This window comes from Pongo abelii, chromosome 3 (genome assembly GCF_028885655.2).
Source record: "Pongo abelii isolate AG06213 chromosome 3, NHGRI_mPonAbe1-v2.0_pri, whole genome shotgun sequence".
Taxonomy (NCBI): Eukaryota; Metazoa; Chordata; class Mammalia; order Primates; family Hominidae; genus Pongo; species Pongo abelii.
This window is the reverse complement of record NC_071988.2, coordinates 199,080,653-199,104,193: the sequence shown is the minus strand read 5'-3', so window position 1 is coordinate 199,104,193 and position 23,541 is coordinate 199,080,653. Positions and strand designations below refer to the sequence as shown.

The window sequence follows — 23,541 nt, the reverse complement described above, 5'->3', positions numbered from 1 at the left end:
CTTTTCCAGATGACAAAGTCTTTGTTTTTCAGGTCATGTCAAGATTCCTTGGGAGAATATGAAGAAAATGCAACTCATAGCTGTTGGTGATAAGACTGAGTATATTGTGTGAGTCCCTTGTGGTGCTTTGCCATGTCTGCCCAAAGTATGGTAGAGCCCTAAATTGGGTGAGAAATATCCAGACTTCAAAGACAAAACTTTCCTCTCACTTTGGAAATTAGCAAACATTGACTAGGATATTCAAAATCCATACGAAGGAGGTGACTGTATGAAACCCATTTGTAAGGGTTCAAAGGTACCCTGACACTTGAGTTCTTGTTCAGTCTCCACCTTTACAGTTTAACTAGATTATGCTGGTGCAGAAGAGACTAGCAACTGGAGACATTCTCAGCAACCTCAATAAAATTACCCTACCAATGTTGACAAAGTACAGTGATCAGTTTGTCCTTCTTGAGGTGGGAAATTTAATGAAAAATGTTTGCAAGGTTCCACCTGAGGTCCACTGGTGACAACAAACTGCCATTCTGAAAGTGACAGATTATGAAGAACATTCCTCAGTAAGGTCTGAAGATGACAGGCACAGTAGGAAACAGGGAGAATTTGTGGATTATTAGAGATAGCCACCACTGGAGTCGTTTAACTCTGAGAAAGAGGTCATGTGACAGTGACAAGTCTTTTGGTTGATATGATAGTGCCAGGATCAAACATTCACAAGACCACCTTTTAAGACACAGAAATTCTCCTTGAGCGTTTAAGGGCAAATAGGAAACTGAGTCCTTGGGACTTATTTGGAAGAGCGTCACTGATTTCCTACTTCCTTTTTTTTCCCCTTTAGTTTCATTCCATGAGGACTTGGAGGACTAGCAACAGGATTATCTTCCTTTACAGTTTTGCTTGCATGTTAAATTTCCCCATTTCTGACATTAGGCCACTCAGAGAAAGTGAGGCAAGAGCTGGCACTGCACATGTTCCAGGACCTACACCTGAATATTTTCTATAGGTGTGATGGAGCATCCCCCGAGGTTTGCAATGCTGTCATCTTTGTTTTGGTGCATAAACTCCAAAAGTTTTGTCTAAAATTTATAGCTTTTTTAAGTTCCTCTGGTTTTACTCTGAAATGTGGAGTCTCTTAAATCATACTCAAGGTATTCACACTGTCTTTTCCAACACATTTTGTTGCATTTGAGGTTCATAATAACCTATAAATCAGTTGATAGAGATCTGGGAACCCTGAATTATGTGTTCCTAGAACTATTGCAAATTTCTCTGTAAATTTATACCTACCTTGCATAGACTTTGGAAGTTTTTGAAAATGACTTTTAGCTTAGACCCAACCCAGGGCTTAAAATCTGCCATAATGAGCTTATTCTGATTTGGTCAACTTTAAGAGCCAATTGAGCATTTAGTGTTTCTAGCTGGCCAGAAGAAAAGGGACATCAGAAAGAGTGTCAGGGAAAGGGAACTTGGAGGGCAACTGGGTGAGAGAACAGGAATAGTAAAGGTAAAATCTTTTTGAGTCAAGTGGTGATTTGGGCAGATATAAAAAAGAGCTTTTCACATTTCTTCATTTGCACCTTCCATGGAACAATTACTGAAGCAATTGTGGAATCTGTATTTTTATTGTAAGACTTCTTATATCAATCAGAACATACATATCATTGAATGTTGGAATTTCACTCTCTTTCCATAAGGCACCTTTCAAATGAACAGTTTTGTTCTTACAAAAGGTTTCTCAAATGGCCTCTGAAATTCTAAATTAATGTTGGTAAAATTAAGCTGTTTAGACAGAGATACATAGTATTAGTTATAGTGTAAAATACATGTAGGAGGCAGGAATATGGCTTGGAGGGGATATGAACTTGGGTTTAGTCTGAGACAAAGGCAAAATGATCTGGCAATGGGTGGTCAAATGAGTTGTTTGTGCACCTCATGCCCTTGGCTCCCCAAACTAAAGGTTAGGTAGTCTCCAGTGGCAAACCTGATAAATGTGCAGTTTGGGAAGATGGAAAGTTTGACCAGGAGATCTCATTCAAAATCAGCGTCTCACAGACAAAACAAGACTTCAAATCCTTGTATAAGCTTTTGATAAAGTTTATGGCAATATCTGTCTAGTCAATACCAATCCTTCTGGGCATCTAGTCCCAAGGGATGGCTCAGTGAATTGACTTAACAGGACCTGTGCTTATTCTCTTTCTTATGAACTTCCTTTTTTTGACTCCCATGAGAAAATTACGAAGGCAGCAGTGACAAAAAGCAATAGTTAGTAAGAAGGCAGATATCCATTGAGGATAAATTTGTTCAAGTCTGATCAAATAATCAAAGGATTCTTGAAAGGAGATCTTTTAGCATTTGGTAGCTTGATGAAAAGAAACTGGGACTGAAATCTAACAGAAGACTTAACCCTTCATTGTAGTCAGAGTGATTCCCCCCACCAAGCCAGGAAGCTCAAGAGGCCTCAGTGATTTGCACTATTTTTGAATTTAGGATCTTTGCTTGAGCTACAAGGGAGAAGGATTTCAATGGGACGTCCAAGTTGTTGAACACCCCAAAATATCAGTAGAAAACTTTTTAATAAACAAAAGTTCCATTTAGCCGAACCTACAGCAGTAAGGGAGAGTGCCACCTGGACAGGGTCTTAGGGTGTCTTGGGTAAGTCAGAAGCAGAATAGTTGTAGAGCTTTGGAGTCTGGATACGAGTAGTTTAAGGTGGGTTTTTCAAAGTGGGGAATTGAGTAAGATTGGGCAAAGTTCATGATCTAGTAGTTTAGGATCGGTTATCACCTGTAAATGAGAGTTTGGGTAAGAAAACTGTCATTAATAAGCAAGTTGTTTACCAGAGTCAGAATATTATTGTCTTCGATATAGTGTTTTGCCAGCATTTCCTGAAGCAAACACTGAATTTAAATACTGGATTGCAGTCTTATCTTTTCCAGGCTAATGTTTCCTAGAAGAAACAACTAAGTCATGTGTACATGACTGGTTCATAGTTTTACCTAAGTCATGTTCACAGCTGATCTCAATTCTTTAAGCCTATGATTTTAATATCAGAAAAAGTAGAACTTCAAATAAAAATATCAGAAGTTAAAAAAATGACATTACATACTACTAAGAAGAAAATTAGATCAAAATGATATGGTATCCCATTGTGTTAAAAAATAACAGGAAGAACTACAGTCAGAAACAGAAAAACATGTCAACAATTATAACTGGAGATTTTAACGTCATTCCCAAACAAGATTTGAATATTATAATAAGCTCAAAATTAATACCCAACAAAAATAAAGCACACACAGAATTAGTTGCAATGATCAGCCATGTCCAGGACTACAAAGAAAGCCTGAATGCATTTCTAAAAGCAACATCATTTATAGCAAAAATTAAATATAATAAAATTAGAAATTGGTAAAAATCATATATCCCTAAACTAAGAAAACACAAATAACTTTTGGGTTAAAAATATAAACAAATTAAGATATATTTGCAACTGTTTGCCAAAGGAAGCACTACGTGTCAAAATTGAGAAATACAGGTAAAGCAGAATTTAGACAAAACCTGTATTTTATTGATCGACTGATTGATTGCAGAGATGGGGTCTTGCTGTGTTGCCCAGGCTGGTCTCAAAGGACCTTCAAGTGATCCTCCTTCCTCAGCCTCCCCAAATGCTGGGATTACAGAGGTAAGCCACCACACATGGCCCGAAACTTGTATTTTTAAACTAAAAAGAAGAAAAATGAACTAAGCATTCAGCTAAAAAAGCTTGAAATGAATCATCAAAGTAAAACTAACAAAGCAAGAAGGTAGGGAATAACAAATGAGAAATAAAGTAGATGGTCAGAATGGATATTAGAGAATGTACAATGGATATATTATCATCATTATTTTGCCGTCCAAAACTATCATCTCCCGTATCTACTTGGGAGGCTTAGGCAGGAGAATAGCTTGAACCCAGGGGTTGCAGTGAGCTGACATGGCGCCACTGTACTCTAACTGCACTCCAGCATGGGAGACAGAGCGAGACTCCATCTCAAACGAACACACACACACACACACACACACACACACACACACACACACAAAACACAAAAAACAAAACCTATCATCAAAGAAAACAAAAACTCAATATGTAAAAGAGGTGTTATTCTGGCTGGGGCCCTGCTACCTCTCTTTCTCCACTGACTGAGCAATGCTTTTTGAAAAACCAGATTTAGAAGACCTGTTGTAAAATAGGTCTTGCATGAAGCTAGTGATGAACTCACAAACCAGTGAAAAGGACTTTCTCAACCTTTAAAATCTGCTAGTGGCAAAAAGTGTTTCCAGGGGATAAGGAAGAAAAAAAACAAAAAGTCCTGAGCAACTATTCATTTTTACCTTAAGACATTCTTTGTGTGTGTGTGTGTGTGTGTGTGTGTGTGTGTGTAAGTAGAGATGGGGTTTCACCGACATTTGAAAATATTTATCATGGTCTCCCTAAGATGGACAGTGTTAGCCAGGATGGTCTCGATCTCCTAACCTCGTGATCCACCCGCCTCGGCCTCCCAAAGTGCTGGGATTACAGGCGTGAGCCACCGTGCTCAACCAACTTTAAGACATACTTAAACAACTACTGCATGATTGTTTTTGGAGACCTTTTTTTTATTCGAGTAAACTTTTTGCCAGCATTTTCTGACTCAAAATATAGCAGCAGGAAGATAACATTTTTGTGAGAAGAAAGTTTGAATACAGCTTACTGCTGTATTTAAATAATACAGTAGTTAATATGATATTAATATATTTTGGATATATTTTGAGTTTGTTGATTTTCCAGTCTTCACCCGCTGCTAGGCCTGTGGGTGTTGGAAATGCCTGTGGTTCTCAATTTTGTTTGCCTATTAGAATTCTGATGTCCAAGCCTTACTCCAGTTAGACCAGTTAGGCCAGAAAGGCAGAAGGTGTACTCAAGCATCTGTTTTTTCAAAATCTCCTTTTGTGATGCCAAGTGCAATCAAAGTTTAGAATCATTGTAATAGCAAATGGTTGAATGGAAACTCCACCTTCTATTCAAATCCTACCCCAGTCTGCCCTTAGCTGTTCTCTTTTCACAGATCTATCAGTGTCTGAAGATAACTATGGCAGGCTGATCAACTATGCATGGAGCAGCAAGACAGCAAGAGAGTGATACACTGACCATGTTCCAAATCACAAAACATCTCAACAGGCTGGATCATGGACCGAGTCTGATGGGATGGAATTTCATAAAGATACATAAAAAAGCATCTTGGATACAGTAAACTTAACTCCACAAATACAGGGCAATTTAGACGTGACTAAGTAGCAGTACACATGAAAAATTATTGAGGAATTTTGTTGACTTTAAGGGTAGTGTGAGTCAACACTGTGATTTGGCTGCCAGAAAATAAACTCAATCCAAGGCTGTGTCAACAAAGGCATACTGTCCATTCTGCACGCTCATTACAGCGCTAAGTAGTGAGCCATGTTCTCAACCGCATACTTCATGAACATGGAAAGCTAACAGTATGGTTAAGGGGGGAAACTGGAACTGTCATCTTGGGGAATAAAAGGGATATTTAGCCAGGAGTAAAGTTAGCTTAGGGAGACCATGGTAAATATTTTCAAAATATTTGAAGGACTCAGTTGTGGAAGTGAGATTAGATTTATTGTGTAAAACTCCAGGAGTCAAAAGCAATAGAGAGATGAAAGGAAATGCTTTTCAGCAGTGTTGCTCATCAATAAAGGGAGTGAACAGCCACACAGAATGGAAGGTTCCCTGTCCTTTGAGATATTTAAGCCTTCAAGTAAATTATGGGTGAGGAGTTTCAAATCTTCTAGAGTTGAAGCAAATAAGAAAGTCTCTTCTTTTGCTAAGATATGATGGACCTATAACATCAGTGTACTTAAAAGTAGATTGGGAGTAAAAGGCAGACTTTTGATGTTCTGTACACTGTTGAAACCCCTTAGCGTGGTCCTCTGTAACCTGCTCACCCTGCCCCAAGGAGGCAGCTAGCCAATGCCACCAGCCCAACGGAAACCCCAGTGCTTTTCCAATGGGGAAATGCAGTCACTTTTCTTTGGATGTTACATCCTTTCTGGAATATGTCTCACACACATCTCTTTATCACCCCCTTTTTCAAGTAAACCAACTTCTTGCAGAAGCTGACAATGTGTGTCTTTACTCTCCACGAAGATTCTGGTCCTTCTCTTCACCTGTCAGAAGTTTAGGATTCCAAAGGGATCATTAGCATCCATCCCAACAGCCTGCACTGCATCCTGAGAACTGCGGTTCTTGCATCATCAGGCAACTTTCAACTACACAGACCAAGGGAGAGAGGGGACCCCTCCGAGGTCCCATAGGGTTCTCTGACATAGTGATGACCTTCTCTTGGAACTTTTAGAACCCCCAGGACATTTCCAAACTTTGAGCAGGGCGCTGGGGGCCAGGCGTGCGGGAGGGAGGACAAGCACTCGGGAGTGGCCGACGATAAAGCGGGGGCTCCCTCCACCGCACGGTGCCCAGTTTCTCCCCGCTCCACGCGGTCCGGGGTGGTCGCATCACTTCTAAAGCCGGTCCCGCCAACCGCCAGCTCGGGGACTGAACTTGCCCCTCCGGCCGCCCGCTCCCCGCAGGGGACGGGGGCGGGGAGGGAGAGATCCAGAGGGGGGCCGGGGGAGGTGGGGCCGCCGGGGAGGAGGCGAGGGAAACGGGGAGCTCCAGGGAGACGGCTTCCGAGGGAGAGCGAGAGGGGAGGGCAGCCCGGGCTCGGCACGCTCCCTCCCTCGGCCGCTTTCTCTCACATAAGCGCAGGCAGAGGGCGCGTCAGTCATGCCCTGCCCCTGCGCCCGCCGCCGCCGCCGCCGCCGCTGCTCAGCCCGGCGCGCTCTGGAGGCTCCTGCGCCGCGGCGCTCCCGGGCCCCGCCGCCGTCAGCCGCCCCGCCGCCCTCCTCCCGCCCCCGGCACCGCCGCCAGCGCCCCCGCCGCAGCGCCCGCGGCCCGGCTCCTCTCACTTCGGGGAAGGGGAGGGAGGAGGGGGACGAGGGCTCTGGCGGGTTTGGAGGGGCTGATCATCGCGGGGTGTTCTGGTGTCCCCCCCCGCCTCTCCAAAAAGCTACACCGACGCGGACCGCGGCGGCGTCCTCGCTCGCCCTCGCTTCACCTCGCGGGCTCCGAATGCGGGGAGCTCGGATGTCCGGTTTCCTGTGAGGCTTTTACCTGACACCCGCCGCCTTTCCCCGGCACTGGCTGGGAGGGCGCCCTGCAAAGTTGGGAACGCGGAGCCCCGGACCCGCTCCCGCCGCCTCCGGCTCGCCCACGGGGGTCGCCGGGAGGAGCCCGGGGGAGAGGGACCAGGAGGGGCCCGCGGCCTCGCAGGGGCGCCCGCGCCCCGACCCCTGCCCCCGCCAGCGGACCGGTCCCCCACCCCCGGTCCTTCCACCATGCACTTGCTGGGCTTCTTCTCTCTGGCGTGTTCTCTGCTCGCCGCTGCGCTGCTCCCGGGTCCTCGCGAGGCGCCCGCCGCCGCCGCCTTCGAGTCCGGACTCGACCTCTCGGACGCGGAGCCCGACGCGGGCGAGGCCACGGTAGGTTTGCGTTAGGGTTTGCGGAGAACCCGAGAGTTTGCCTTAGGGTTTGCGTTAGGGTTTGCGGCGGACCCGAGAACCTGCGCGGGGGAAAGTGTGTGTGCTTTAAGCTTGTGTACGTGGGATCCAAAGTTACTGAGCTCAGTGCACGCTGCTTTAGAGAAAAATCTTCTTCTTCTTTTTAAATAGAAAGTTGTTACTAGAGAGGCAAGCAAGTTACACGAGTGAAGGGCCCGGAGAGGTGCCCAGTGAGCGATCCCGAAATCTATTTCAGACTGGTTTCCTCTGGGGCAACCAAGGGGTCTTGAACCCTGCCCAGTCAGCGGGGCTCTGGAGAGTATGAGTTCATTTTGGTCGGGAAATGCTCGTTTCTTTCCCCAGCTGATTCATGGGACTCCAAACAGATTCTGGGACACTGGTGATCAGTCAACCCAGCCTTACTTTCCTGGAGTGTTCATAGTCTGCGGAGCACCAGGCGCTGTGAGCGACTTTAGAAAAAAGTGTCAGGGACTTCAGTAATCAGGCTCCAGGGCTTTCAGAGTTCACTTGAAGTTGGTCAGACTTGAGATGTAACAGGAGATTAGAGTCAGTTAGATCACAATCAAGCAATGCAAGGCTTGTTTCAACTTTATAAGCTCTTCATTCCTAAAATCTGGTCATGAGATACTGAAAACTAAGTATTTTTTTTTCTTGTTTGGGTGTTTTGTTTGTTTTGTTTTCTTTTAAATAAGAGGTGTTTAATCCTTTGCCTGAAAATGTTGCCAAAATACTTTTGAGGCATCCTGATTTTCAAAAAGGATTTGTGTTTGTTCCTGCTTCTTACTGGCTCTTCTAAAAGAGTATATCTTTATCTAAAAAGTTCATACCTGCCGTAACCATGTAGAGTATGCTTAAGAGAGTTCCTAAAGAAGTTATATTCGACATTTCAGTTCAAACACTTGCAGTACCCCTTGCTGGAACTATACTGCAGTAGTTTATTTCAACTGGTGGCAAGTGGAGAGGTACCTGTGGTGTGTTACAGTCAACTTTAATTTGACTATTGATTAACACGTACACAATGTGTAGAAAATAAATAGCCTTATATTTTGAAATATTTTATTTATATTTATATTTTGAAATGCACTTAAAGATTGAGAAGACTAATTTTTGAAAATCAAACTACCTTTATATTTAAATTTTGGGAAAACATTAAAATGTTGGAATGTGTAATAATTTAATATAGGGGTTAAAGGAATGCCTCTTGAGTAAAAACAATATAAATGAAATAGAACAGACTGCATTCTGTGAATTGCAAAAATAATTTTCAGTGCCTATACTTACATTGCCATAACTATAGTGATGAAAATATCTTTCTGTTCTTAAATACCGCAGAAATGTAATAATCGGCTCAATAACGCTTCTGATAATTTGAGTCCTTGATTTTGCAGTACCTATTTGCTATTTCTGCAAAGTCAAAACTAGTGAAAGTATGATTTAGTAAGACAACATCTCTGTATTGGCTATGGTCACTTACTTTGGTTTACAGTAAGAAAATGTGCAGTAGAAAGTAAAATGAGAAGCATTCCCTGATAAGCCAATAGCCTGTATGAGAGTCACTCACTGCTGGGTGAGTCTAGAATTAATGTACCCTGAGTGTGTGTGTGTGTGTGTGTGTGTGTGTATGTTTACGTGTGTTATGTATAGGTATGGGGTTGGAGGATAAAAAAGTTAACTTATTTTTAACTTTCAAAAGTGTCTTCATTGGTGATGCAAAATTTGCCATTGGTGATGTGGCAAATTTTACCATTGCCGTGAAAATCTCTATGCATTTTTGTTTGCAAATGTTGCTTTTCATATTTAACCATTTTTATATTCTGTATGGTGAGTATGGGTTAGTATTCTGCATGTGATATGGGTTCTTTTCCCATGTGATTAAACATCATTTCCCATATGAAACATCATCTCTGAGTTCCATAGACCACAAAGCAGTATTTCATTGCTCCGTTAAAGTGTCGTTCCCCAGTGGGTGAATAGAGCCTTGACAGGGCATGTGTCATTAATGCGTTCAGTGAAACTGCTGTGTACTTGCTATGAAAAATGTCACACAACTGCCAAGAAACTGATGTGAAGACTCTATGTCTCTCCCTAGTGGCCTGTACAAACGCCTCATTTAGATTTAAGCACTAGAGAAGAACTGGGGAGAAATCAATTGTGAATTTTCTATAACTACATGAACCCCAAGAAAATATTTCAGAAGGTAAACAGAAGATGCTAAATATCTATAATCCCAATAGATGCAATTTTTTCATAACTTTCACCTAGGAGCTTTTTTAATATTTAAAAAATCGAAAATAGCACACAAGCTATGAACCAAGGTTAGCCATCCAGCCCTTCAGCCCACCTGTAAAGCCATACAAAAGATCGTAGGTAAAAATCACAAATACAATGAAGATCTCCTTATTCCTTGACTTATATTTGCATTTACTGGATTCCTATTTCTAGTTATTTGTGGTTGCATGACTTACTGAAAAGTCTTAAAATGTTTCTCTGAAGGATGTTAACACAAACAAGACAGTGTCAAAAAAGTAAGGCAGGCAAAAGTAAAATTAACTGGACACGATGGGAACAAAAGAGAATAGCAAGTCCAAAGCTGTTCTATTTACAGTTTTTCTTATAGTACATGATTGAGTATGTTTGTCAACATCCACTCTTATAAGAGATTTCTGACATTCCTCTGAGTGCTGCTGGTTATATGAGGTTTTAGATATAGAAAGTTCAATTCATCTTTCATTTTGATTTCCACTCCATTATATTCTTCTGAAATATGAACATCTGATTGGTGGCTATTTATTCACAAGACAGTTATCAAAATTGCTTCATAGAAAGCAGTTAATTACTGATCTTAGTGGCATATGTCTAAGACCCATAGATCTCTAATCCTGTCCTTTTGAGTTGAGAAAGATGGAGGGTAGTGGATTTAGATTTCATTTTGGACTTCCAGTTCTGGTTCTAGTTCCTCCTGAGAGGAAGGTCCTGGCCTCCTAGTTATCTCCATGTGTCCAACCTGGAATGCTGTTTCTCAGCTCTTGCTGGGGTTTTTGCCAACAGAGGAACTGGCGTGAGACTAATGAGGGTTTCCCGAATCCCTGGGACTGTGCTTGCCTGCTTGCCTTTGGCAGTCCTGGGGTTCTTATTGAGAGTAGGAGTTTATAATCATTATCTGTGATGTTCATAACGTGTGTTATGCGCTTCGCAAAGAGCTTTGCAAGTTAGTTTTGTTTTTCACTACACCTCCATAATATGGACATTATTTTATTTCATTAAGGATGATGAACCCAAGATTTGAATGACAATCAGGAAAAAGAATAGATTTTTTTTTTTTCCTTTTAAAAAAAGTTGTACGGCATATACAGACAGTCCCCGACTTAGAATGGTTCTATTTAGGACTTTTGGACTTTACAATGGTGCAAAGTTGATACACATTCAGTAGAAACCACACTTCAAGGTTTGAATTTTGATCTTTTCCTGGGCTAATAATATGCAGTAAAATACTTTCTCTGGATGCTGGACAATGGAAGTGAGCTGTGACTGGTCAGCCATGTGATCGCGAGAGTAAACAACAGGTACTCTACTGTATATTAAATGTATTTTCAACTCAGGAGGAATTTGTCAGGATGTAGCCCCATTGTAAATCGAGAAGCATGTGTGTTTTAGAGAAATGTGGTAATGGGTTTGGGCCTTTGGGCCTGTGATTCAGACTCCTTTCAGCCCCTCTGCTGGTCTCCTTTGGCACATTATAGCAGCGTGCAGGAAGGCAGAGAAAAGCACTGTGTGTGACTTTGCAGTTAGGGGCACCTTGTTGCATTTATTTAGGTCCTAATTCCCCACAATGGGACAAACGGAAATAAACCCAGACTTTCTTCCAGGCTTTACCACATGGTGTTCGTTTGACTAAAGATAAATTATAAATGACCTAATCCATGGTAATATTATAAGAACGACTGCTTAACTGGAGGCTTAACAAGATTTTCTGACAAACAGTTTTTCAAAGTTGTGCTAAAGTAACTTCAGTGAAAGATTGTGATTTTACCTCTGCCAAATGACCTTTCACAAATAAGTGGATTTGGAAAGAACAAATTTAAGTTGGCAGAAGCATTATACTTCCTCTGACTTCTGAGCATATATTGTTTCACCTTTCACCAGTTACATTATTCCTTGTAGATGTGCATTTTATAAATACTATATGGGTCTACCTTTTGTTACAAACACATATTTGTAAGTAGAGATTTGTATAAATTGCGGATTAAGGTATCATTGATTTTTCTCATTAGGAAAGACAGATATAGCAGAGACTTTAAACAAGGAGAGATGCTGATGAGTTTGAGTTATAGTGTAATTATAAAATTTACTATAAATATTTTAGGTTTGTGTAATTGTTTTTCTGAAACTTACTAGTGTAAATTTTTGGGGTGGCTTCTTTCCTCGGTTGATTAATTTTTTTTTTCAGAGTTTATGTTTAACCATGAGAAAGCAGAGATTGTTTTTATTTAATTTGCTTTATTGGGCATCCATCATGGAATTAATCAAATTGTACATTAAATGCTTTGTCAGTGGATTAGTACTGTTTCCTTGTACTGCTCGTGCCCTAGTGGCTTTCAGGTGTTAGGAGTTACCCACGATACTTTTTTTCCAATTTTGAAATCCAAAAACTCATTTTCTTTTTCTTTCTTTTCTTTTCTTTTTCTTTTTTTTTTTTTTGAGACAGGGTCATGCTCTGTTGCCCAGGCTGGAGTGCAGTGGCATGATGTTGGCTCACTGCAACCTCTGCCTCGTGGGTTCAAGCAATTCTTGTGCCTCAGCCTCCCAGGTAGCTGGAATTACAGGCATGTGCCACTAGAGCAGGCTGATTTTTGTATTTTTCATAGAGAGAAGGCTTTGCCTTGTAAGCCAAGCTGGTTTCAAACTCCTGACTTCAGGTGATCCACTTGATCTCCTAAAGTGCTGGGATTACAGGCGTGAACCACTGCGCCCGGCCCCAAAATCTCATTTTCTTAAATTATTTGGTGCTATAATCCTGATCTGAACTGACATAAGGCTATTTATCGTCATTATTCTCTAATTTAAATGTTTTTAATCTTCACTGGGAAAATAGTAATGTATTTATTTACATGATGCTGCCATCAGTCCTGTTTGTTTTTGGGGTGTGAGTATTAATATGTCTATGCACTTGGTTTCCAGAAAAATTCCAGGTTCAGAGACTCTTGCAGTCTCCAGGCATTTTGGGTAAGCAGATGGATTGTAGCCCTGTTCCACAGGCCTTCCTCCGTTACTTTATTGCCTTGGGGCTGCCTAGAAGAAGCAGGGAAAGGTAATCCAGGAATTCAAGAAAGAAGCCATGTGGATGTTCCTATTTCCTTTTTACCCGTTAGTACCAGGTTTATTTGCTCTTTAATCTACTTCAACTCAGGGGCATGTTAATCAGTTCTTACTAGTGGCAGCTTCAGTTCTAAGCAGGAAATTACAGTTCATTGTGTGATGCAAAAAATGTAGAGTGAGTGATCTTGTCTATAACAAGCTTATAATCATTTTGGAGAAAATAAATTTACCCATTAAAAATACTACAAGTGAATTAAACTATAAATCCAGACCATGTAAGTGGTTTTGTAAGAGAGTCTTGTGAGTTACCACCAGTTGTTGGCTAGCCTTCTGGGAGCTGCATGGGCAGGCCTGGGAAAGGTAGAATGATATGAGACCCAATGTTAAAAATGAGTAGATGCTAATTACAGAAATGGGGGAGAGAGGGATGTTTTGAATATTGAAGAATGACAGCAAAGTACAGAGGAAGTAAAGGTCAGGGATATTTGGGGAACTAGAAGCAAACCCTTTGGTGCAAAAGTCAAGAGCTTTAAGGGAAACTGAAGGGAACATGGTGGGAAGTGTGAAAACCAAAGAGAAAGTCTGAGTTTGGGTTGAAAGCAACAGGAGCCAAAGAAGATTCTTTAGTGGTATGCTGAAAGTAAGGTTTTTAAGGAGCTTAACCTGGCATTGTTGCACAGAAGTGTCTAAGAAAGCCGACCAGAAGCTTCTCAGAAGCCATTTTCAACTGCAGGGTTTCTTAAAGTGTCTGGCAGTGACTCTGCCTTTCTCATTACAGTGGCCACCCATATATGGTATTCGAACTCCTCTATGTGCTCCTGATTGCTGGTGATGATAGTGGTGATTACTTTTGACTTACTGTAGGCACCCATCATTGTGCTATCTGGATACATTTACAAAAGTATAGAAGTAGACATCTCTGCCGTTATGGTTTGCATTCCAAACAAAGCAAGCAGTGTAAACAGTGGTCATGCTTAGATACACATACACAGACCCCCCCCCCCCACATATACGTGCATACACCTCTCAATAGTTCTTCAGACTGCCAAGTGTGACTTACGTGTTCTTTCTTGCACGCTTAAGAATTTGTAGACAGTTCATTGAAATAGAATATTTAGACAATCAGAAGTGTACAAGATTAGAATCTCCATATTTGCACACACGTTTATTTGTAGGTCTGTGAGCAATTAAAAAAAGAGAAGGAGATAACCCTGAAGTGTCCTGGAAATTCCTACTTTTTAAAATCTGCTAACAATGAGACCAGAAAGGTGGGGGTGGGGATGTGAGGAGGTGGGTAAACTACCAAATAAACAATATAAATACTTTAGCTGTTCTTATAAAAGTTTTTTTTTTAATATGGTGGAATAATTTACTCAAACTCAAGAGATGCCACCTACTAGAGAAAGGACATACTGAAAGAGGAAATATTCAAACGCACAACTTTGTGTAAAAAGCAATACTTACAAGTTTAAAAGACTCACTTATAAAGGAGTTTGGCTTCAACCTGTCCTCATTTGGACAGGTGGAAAGATGTATATTTTGGGGTAGACCAGAAAGATGTGGTTTGTGACTTCTATAGTTGGAAAGGTTTCTATTTAGACATTTATTTTGTAATTTAATTTACCTAAAATTCCGTCCCTAAATTACCATTTTCTCTTACTTTTATGCAGTAGTAAAGTATGCAGTCATAAGTGATATAGGCTGGGATCAAAGCTAGCTATTTTGCTAACTGCAGAACCTATGCACTCTGTTTACACTGCCTGTGATAGCGCCTGGAAGAACTCAGTGCCAATATTTCTGCTTGTTTCAGTCACATAACTGTTGCTTGTGTCGGCGACGTTAACTTGTTTAGAGATACAGTGCAGTGGATAAGAGCACAGGGTCTGGACATGCCTTTCTGTATTCATGTCCTGACTATGCCTCTTAGTAGCTGTGTGACCTTGGACAAGTTACTTAGTTTCTCTGTGCTTCTTTGTAGCACAATGAGTAGATGCTAATTTTTAATTTTTTATTTTTGTTTGTGTCTGTTTTGTGTATTTAGTTACTTTATCCTTTTTTTTTTTTTTTTTTTTTTGGAGACAGAGTCTGGCTCTGTCACCCAGGCTGGAGTGCAGTGGTGCGATCTCAGCTCACTGCAAGCTCCACCTCCCAGGTTCATGCCATTCTCCTGCCTCAGCCTCCGGAGTAGCTGGAACTACAGGTGCCCGCCACCACGCCCAGCTAACTTTTTTTTTTTTTTTTTTTTTTTTTAGTAGAGATGGGGTTTCACTGTGTTAACCAGAATGGTCTTGATCTCCTGACCTCATGATCCGCCCGCCTCGGCCTCCCAAAGTGCTGGGATTACAGGCATGAACCACCGCACCCAGCCTAGTTACTTTATCCTTTTAAAAGTCCTCTTCCAAAATGCAGAATATAATTAATGCCTGCTTTATCAGGTTGTTTTGAGGATAAGAATGTGTATATAGGCCAGGTGTGGTGGCTCACGCCTGTAATCCCAGCACTTTGGGAGTCTCAGTCAGGTAGATCACTTGAGCCCAGGAGTTTGAGACCAGCCTGGGCAACATGGGGAAAACCCTGTATCTACAAAAAATAGAAAAATTAACTGGGCATGGTGACATGTGCCTGTATTCACAGCTACTCTGGAGGCTGGGGTGAGAAGATGGCTTGAGCCCAAGAGGCGGAGGTTCCAGTGAGTGAGCTGAGATCACGCCACTGCACTCCAGCCTGGGCAACAGAGTGAGACTCTGTTTCAAAAAAAAAAAAAAGAAAGAAAGAAAGAAAAAAAAAAAGAAAAACAGCATGTGCATACATATAAAGCCCTTGGAACCATGATTGGCATGTAGTAAGCTTTCTGTAAATTTGTGTTAAATAGATAGTCTTCATGATCAGAAAACAAACAAAGAATATAGCATGTAAGTACTGTGTCCTAGACATATGACATAACTGTGATTCTTCAGCACCTTGCAACTAATTTATTAAATTTTTAAAATTATAAGCTTACTGACAATTTTCCCAATTTCTAAAATATAGCAAGAGGATGTAATACTGATGTTTGATTTTGAAATAGGTGAAGGAAATGCAGGGTGTTTAATCATTCAGTGTCTGGAGGCTACATGCTGTAGTTCTGCCTATAATATGTTCCCACTTCCCCTGGGTGCCTGGGTTTGTTCCTCTCCTGGAGGGCAGCACAGGTGTCCATAGACCACACCAAACCAAAGAATCTGGGATGATGCTGTCTCCTTACGTGCTTCATTCATACTTAGGTCATTTGGCTGAAAAGGACTTTGGTACACATAAGCTTTTTATAATGCCATATAATTTAATATGAACTCATCTTGAATATATTCAGAGCTTATACATTTTCAAGTTTAAATGTTTATTAATGAAACATACTAATGTTGCTACTTTGATGTGTAAATATCTCATCTATATTATTGCCATGAAAAATAAATATGCATTCTAAATTTACAATGAAATCATCACAGAATACCTAAAATATCAACAATTTCACTGAGGAAAATATAAAGAAAACTTAATGGTAGAATGCTATATGCCAGAGTTAAACTTGTGTGAATTTGTTTAGGAAAATGTGATTGCACTGTTCCTAAGGGACCCTCTTCCTGAATGGTAACCAGTACAGTGTGTGCTGTCTGAGATGTGCGGACACTGGGATGAATTATGGAGTAGATACTTTCCTTCTCTGAGAGTAAGCTGATTTGCTTGAGTACTCTAGTTTATTCCAAATAGTTGATTTTGTTTAGTGGTTCTCTTTGTCAGTTTGCCAGTCAGTGCTGTGACTTGCATGGTTACCCTGTGCTGAAGACTGCAGTGCTGGGGGCGTTGGAGGCCCCTGAGCAGACAGGAAAAAGGGATGAAGAATCAGTGGTGGACACACTTCCCAGCTCTTGAACAGCTGACAGCATATTTTTTTGATTCAGTAACATCCAGAAAGTATTCACTTCCCTAGGATTCCAGTGTAGATGTTAGTTGGAGTATTTTAGAACTTTTGACCAGATACCACATTTTTAAACAGAATTTTTTTTCTGACTGGAATTGGAACGAAGCACTAAACACTAAATAGACCCTCAGGTAGTATGTAAGTACATTAAAAATTAGATAATACTATATTATTCATTCATATCTCTATGGAGATACTGTATCATCTTTTTAAAAGTGATTTTCATATTAACATTTGTATTTCAGAATTAGAATTGCATGTAAGCATATAATAAAATGAAGCTTTATAGTTCAGTGCTATTATATTTTCCCAATTATAGAATTCAAATTAACATTTTAATGTGATTTTCTTCATAGTAATTTTTCATTGTCACGCTAATTTATTTTTCTCTCAATTTTTTTTTTATTTAAAAAAATTTTTTTTTAAATTTGAGACAGGCCTCACTCTGTTTCCCAGGCTGCAGTGCAGTGGCATGAACGTGGCTCGTTGCAGCCTCTGCCTCCTGGACTCAAGTGATCCACCTACCTCAGCCTCCCAAGTAGCTGGGACCATAGGCACATGCCACCCCACCCAGCTATTTTTTTAAATTTTTTGTAGAAATGAGGTCTCACTAAGTTGCCCAGGCTGCTGTCAAACTCCTGGGCTCAAGTGATCTGCCTTGGCCTCCCAAAGTGCTGGGATTACAGGCATGAGCCGCTGTTCCAGCCTAATTTCTTTTTCTCTTACAAGTGCTTTGCTTACGTTTTTATTGTTAGAAACAGGATTCAAATAACTGCTTATTTAATATTCTTTTTATGTAGAAGAAACATTCTTGAACTTGATAATACTTTTGGTTCCAACTTGCTAAAATATTGGAAAAGGATGAAACATTTGTGAAAATAATCAGACCTTGGCATTGCGGTAGTTGAGGAAGAGTTATGCGTGTGAGTGAGTGCCACTCTGAGACAAGCAGCGCTTTCTCCCTTGTGGTAATTGAATAGGGTATGGGAAGCCAACTACTTAATCTGCTTCAGCCAAGCAGTGTTCAAAGTTTAATGCCCTTTTACTGAAATGACAAACATAATTACCTTACCTAAAAGGATGTGTTGGTAATGATTTTACCAAATAGTTCACTTGGTGAACAATAGTGAAAACAGTTCACCTTCCCTTGTCTTTGTTTACAATTAAATTAGCCCCTCCACATCCCTCCCTGCCCCAAGAGTGGATGAATTTGGCAAATCAGACTGAAATGTTAAAGAAAATGGTCTTGACTACTCTCTTTTAACTGAAGTGACCACACAGCTGCCATGAATCCTGTGATTGAATTCCTATAACCTGTAAAAGGGATTGTTATTTCCACTCACTCAAAGTTTCTTGGAAGTAGCTAGTTAATATCAGATACCAGATGCGAGGCTATTTAAAATCACTGTGGTTTAATTTACTATAATATCATTGCCTACATGGAATATTTTTAATTCTTTCTTTTTGTTTGTGTCTGTTTTGTGTATTTAGTTACTTTATCCTTTTAAAAGTCCTTTTCGAAGTTTATGTTTTGAAAAAAGAGAACACTTATTGAGATTCATGTTTGCTTGCAGGTCATGACATTTCTGACTTCCCTAAAAAACACACTAATCCCTTTGTCTCAGAGCCAAATTTTAGTTTTAACATAATAGTGATTCATTGTTTGTTCTCTCTGAGTCCTAGATCTCTCTTTTAATTTTGGTGTCTGTCCATGCCAAATTAGAATTTTATTAATGCCAAAATTATTCATGAGTCATGACCATCACACTTACAATTGGGTAATTTGAAGCTGCTTCAGATACACATTAAAGCAAATAATGATGTCATAAATTTTAATGCAATATTTTTTTTCCTTTAATATTGGTAGCAGTGAAGCCTGCTCTGTTAGAGACCAATTCTGTCTTACTTTAGAAAAATGTACCTTTGTGCTCATGTCCATGAGAGCACAGTATATTTATTATGTTACTATAATATAGCACACAGTGACACATAACTTAGTAAATTAAAGATTAAAAATATTTAAGATTGGTGATTTTTTGTGCCATGTTGATTTGACATTTATTCTTCTATCTGTCTAAAACTAGGAACAGTGTTAGTGTGACAGCCTCAAGTCATGTTAAGATGACACATGTAGAAGACTGATGCTCGGGCTTCCTCTAGTGCAAAACACCTGAAATTCAAATTTTGCTTTTCTGTGCTATTTTCCTAATTAAATGTATCCTTGATGTTGAGTTTAACTTTATTACACCCCTGTTAAATATCTGCAATGTGTTGGGAAGGAGGAGGACACATATGCCTGATTTAAATTTAATATAACTGTATAGATATAATTTCATTTTCCATTCAAAAATTGAAATGATATAAATTAATATATGTACAGCTAAAATTAAATCTGTGATGTCGAGATGAACTCCATGCTGTCCTTGGTGCACTGTGTATTACACATGAGTATTAAATGTGTGCTTAGTGCTTAGTGGTGCTTAGTAAATAGGTTAGAAGGAGTTTTGTTTTTGTTTTTTTTTTTTTTTGAGATGGAGTCTCGCTCTGTCGCCCAGGCTGGAGTGCAGTGGAGTAATCTCGGCTCACTGCAACCTCCGCCTCCCGGGTTCAAGCAATTCTCCCTGCTTCAGCCTTCCGAGTAGCTGGGATTACAGGCACACGCCACCATGCCAGGCTAATTTTTGTATTATTTAGTAGAGACTGGGTTTCACCATGTTGGCCAGGCTGGTCTTGAATACCTGACCTCAGGTGACCTGCCCACTTCTGCCTCCCAAAGTGTTGGGATTACAGGCGTGAGCCACCACACCTGGCCTAGAAAAGAGTTTTAATAGATACCCCTGTAAAATGCCAAGCAATCAGTTGCCATTAGTAAGAACTGCAACAAGTTCCAGTTAAAGATGTACATGTTTAAGAGCTGTTGTTCTTTAATAAAATATGACCAAGAAGTCTTAAACATGGGCTTTAATACATGTTACTGTGGGTTTCACTCCAACTTAATAGCACACAAAGCTCTGAAGACACATGATTTCACTGGTGGTACATTGGCACATTGTTTTCTGTCCATGTTTATGTTTATTCTTGTCCAGAACAGTTTCTGGTTTCCTAAGCCTAAGGTATTAACATTTGAGTTAATTAAATCGATAGGGAGCCTTTTATCTTTTTTTTTTTTTTTTTTTTTTTTTTTTTCCCTATCTGGGGGCTTTGCTTTCCCACTGACATTAGCAGTTCCCTTGCTATGTGCAATAGGAAAAATGTGCAGTCATTCCAGGAGCATGGTCTCCTCAGAAGGTTAAAAGTGATTGTAACTTAGAGGTTAATGTTTCACTCCAGAGGAAAGTGTTTCACCCCACTTGATGATGTGCCCCTGGTGCTCACAGATAGGGTAGTACTCTTTTTTAAACCAAAATTTTAGACACGTGTTATGCAAATCTTCTTTATAAATTACACATTTTTTCTTTCCTTTTATGCCATCTTTTACTCTAGTATACTATTTTGCAATTAAAACATTTTAAACTTCTTCCAGAAAAAAACTTCTTCCAAAAACTTCTTACTTCAAACTACTTTTACTAATGACAAAATAACTATGTCCATCACGGTGAGGAATTATTCATTGTTTACACCACCTTGTATTACTTATATAAATATCATCCTATAAAAAATACTACAATTTATATTAGGACTAGATTTTCTTAAATTTAAATTTAAATTCTTTTGGAAAATCAGGATCTATTGGCTCTGTTGTCTTTTTATCTCTAATTGTACATCTTCCCACTATTTTGATTTATACATGATGTTATTATATTAGGATAGCTTTGATTTTAATGTAATATTAGCTAGTTTTATGGCTTGAAAAACTTAGCACATATACTGTATTCATAAATACAGCACTATACACTCTAGCATATGGCGTGTGCACTTAATCTGAAGAATTAGACATTTTTTCCTGTTCTGTGATGATTGATTGATTGGTGGTGGAGGCAGAAGGTGGCCAGTCTTTGGCAACATGTAAAATTTTGTTAAAATTTTGTCAAACTGATTTATTCCACTGCTAAATTTTGAAATCAGTATTTTTTAGGGGGAATATCTCGAGTTTATGAGGACAGAAAGAAATATTCTTAGAAAACTGAGAAGGTTTAGTCCCTGTACATGCAAACTAGGGGGTGTTTAGATCAGAGCAAATGTCTTGCAGCAGGGGTTGACACTGGGCCATGTTTAGTCATCAAAGCATGACTTCTGTTCTGGGAATGTGTTAATTAAGAGGTAAATATTATTTACAATAGCCCTTATAAATCTTTAGTTGTTCAACAAAATAACTTGCCATAAGAGTTAGATGATTTAGCTAAAATTATTTAATTGGGTTATTCCTACTTGATCCAACATTTGATTATAATATATGTAGTAACGTTAAATAATTTGGGATTTCTGGCCTCTGGCTGGCTGTTGAAGACTTTTTTTTTTGGTGTCCTGGGGGCATCCTAAGGAACAACTTTCCCTCTACTAGCATTCTTTACTAGAAAAAGCTCCTATTTACTTTTTTTTTTTTTTCCTAAATATGTGTTTTATTTCCTTTTGGCATTGTCTTTCTTGCTCCCAATTATAATTGTGAGCAAATAGCAACAGAAATTCTGTGTAACTTCCGGCACAGTTTAGTCATCAGAGCTTGCCAGCAACTATGTCTATTGTGAGAAAACTGCATTTGCCACAGCTAGACCATCAGCACGTGAAGTCATATTGTCCTCTGTTCTGTAGTTGTTTTTTCCTATTTATGCTTTTTTCTGATTCAAGTTCAGCATCTCAGTGATCATAATTGTGGGGAAAAAATTTCATTTTGAACTATAAACAGAAAAGATACCAAGTTGTTGTATTTGAAAGATTATTTTAGAATTTGGTCATACCTTCAAGTAAAATAAGCTGAAGAACCAGATATTTAGGCACATTTTGACTATAAAATAGATCCTCTACATATAACAAGAATAGCTTTTTTTTTTTGAGACAAAGTCTTGCTCTGTCGCCCAGGCTGGAGTGCAGTGGCACAATCTTGGCTCACTGCAAGCTTCACCTCGTGGGTTCATGCCATTCTCCTGCCTCAGCCTCCCGTGTAGCAGGGACTACGGGTGCCCACCACCATGCCTGGCTAAGTTTTTGTATTTTTAATAGAGACAGGGTTTCACTGTGTTAACCAGGATGATCTCGATCTCCTGACCTTGTGATCCGCCTGCCTCGGCCTCCCAAAGTGCTGGGATTACAGGTGTGAGCCACGGCGCCTGGCCTATATATAACAAGAATTGCTTTTATATGTCTATATGTCATTTCATAATATTTGTTTATTATTTAGCTAGTTATTGCCTATAAGCCAGTATGTAGGTATCATATAAAATCTGAGGAAAACAGTTCTATAAGATTCAGTAAAATTCCAACTCTATAAGATTCCAAGATGTAAAGTGTTTTAGGTATTTAAAAGTTTTGTATAGACAATAGTGACTCATTTGTTATGGTATATGAATATAGACAAGAACTTAGACTGAGGCAAAAAATAACAATTAGTTACATAGCTATTTCAAAGCCCATGCAGTAGTTTTTTGTTTGTTTGTTTGTTTGAGACGGAGTCTCGCTCTGCCGCCCAGGCTGGAGTGCAGTGGCGCGATCTCGGCTCACTGCACGCTCCACCTCCTGGGTTCACACCATTCTCCTGCCTCAGCCTCCTGAGTAGCTGGGACTACAGGCTCCCGCCACCACGACCGGCTAATTTTTTGCATTTTTTTTAGTAGAGATGGGGTTTCACCATGTTAGCCAGGATGGTCTCCATCTCCTGACCTTGTGATCTGCCCACCTCGGCCTCCGAAAGTGCTTGGATTACAGGCGTGAGCCACCGCGCCCGGCCAGTAGTTTTTAACGTTCAGTGAAGTTAAAACATCTGTCCAGTTATGCTGTGTAATATTAAAGCAGGAGATATTAGAACAATACAACACTCACTGTGCTATTTATAATTTAAAATATTAAAGATAAATAATAGAATAACTATAAATATTGATACTATGAAAAAACTTTTAGCATGTCTAAGTTGTTCATTTTGATACATACAAAAAACCAAAGCCAAGCAAAATAAAACACACCTAAAACTTTATGAATGTTAACAGTTTTCTATTTTTGCCATAAATCTTTGGCCGTTGCATCATATTTTATTTAATAAAGGACAGTTGTTAAGCTAGGGCTTGGTCCACTGTGTGTCAGTATCAGGATGCGATGATTCTTTTCTGACACATACTCTTCTCTCTCTTTGGCTTTGGTTCTCTTGTAAGGCTCTTCCGTAGGTGGCGTTGGCCACACCTGTGAAATATAGGGCACAGTTGGGCTGCTTCTACTCATTGTGAACTTGATCATATGTTTTGTATTGTGCCTCTGTTCATTGGCTCCTTTTTATTTTAGTGTAATTCAAAGTGTTAATTGGAGGTTTTAAATGTAGTTTTGACCAAATTGTGTTTGAGGTCACATGTACCCAGTTTAAAAAACAAAGAAAAAAACTCAACTCACTTCCCAGCGTCCTTTGCAGCTAATGTTGCCCTCGAATATTTCTTGCCCATAAGAGAAAATCTAGTAGGGATTTATGGGAAAACTTTTGCTTTTTTTTGCTAAGGCACTGCTTTTCTTCTTGTTCC

General features: G+C 39.9%; 1 protein-coding gene across 1 annotated transcript in view; it reads left to right on the top strand.

Moving 5' to 3' along the window:
- Window positions 1-6,815: 6,815 nt before the first annotated feature.
- VEGFC (vascular endothelial growth factor C) overlaps window positions 6,816-23,541 on the top strand; it is a 122,292-nt gene continuing 105,566 nt past the window's right edge. Inside the window, exon 1 of the mRNA XM_024246206.3 lies at window positions 6,816-7,572. Within this exon, the coding sequence (XP_024101974.1) occupies window positions 7,429-7,572 (144 nt within the window). The 5' untranslated portion in view covers window positions 6,816-7,428. The remainder of the gene's footprint in view (window positions 7,573-23,541) is intronic.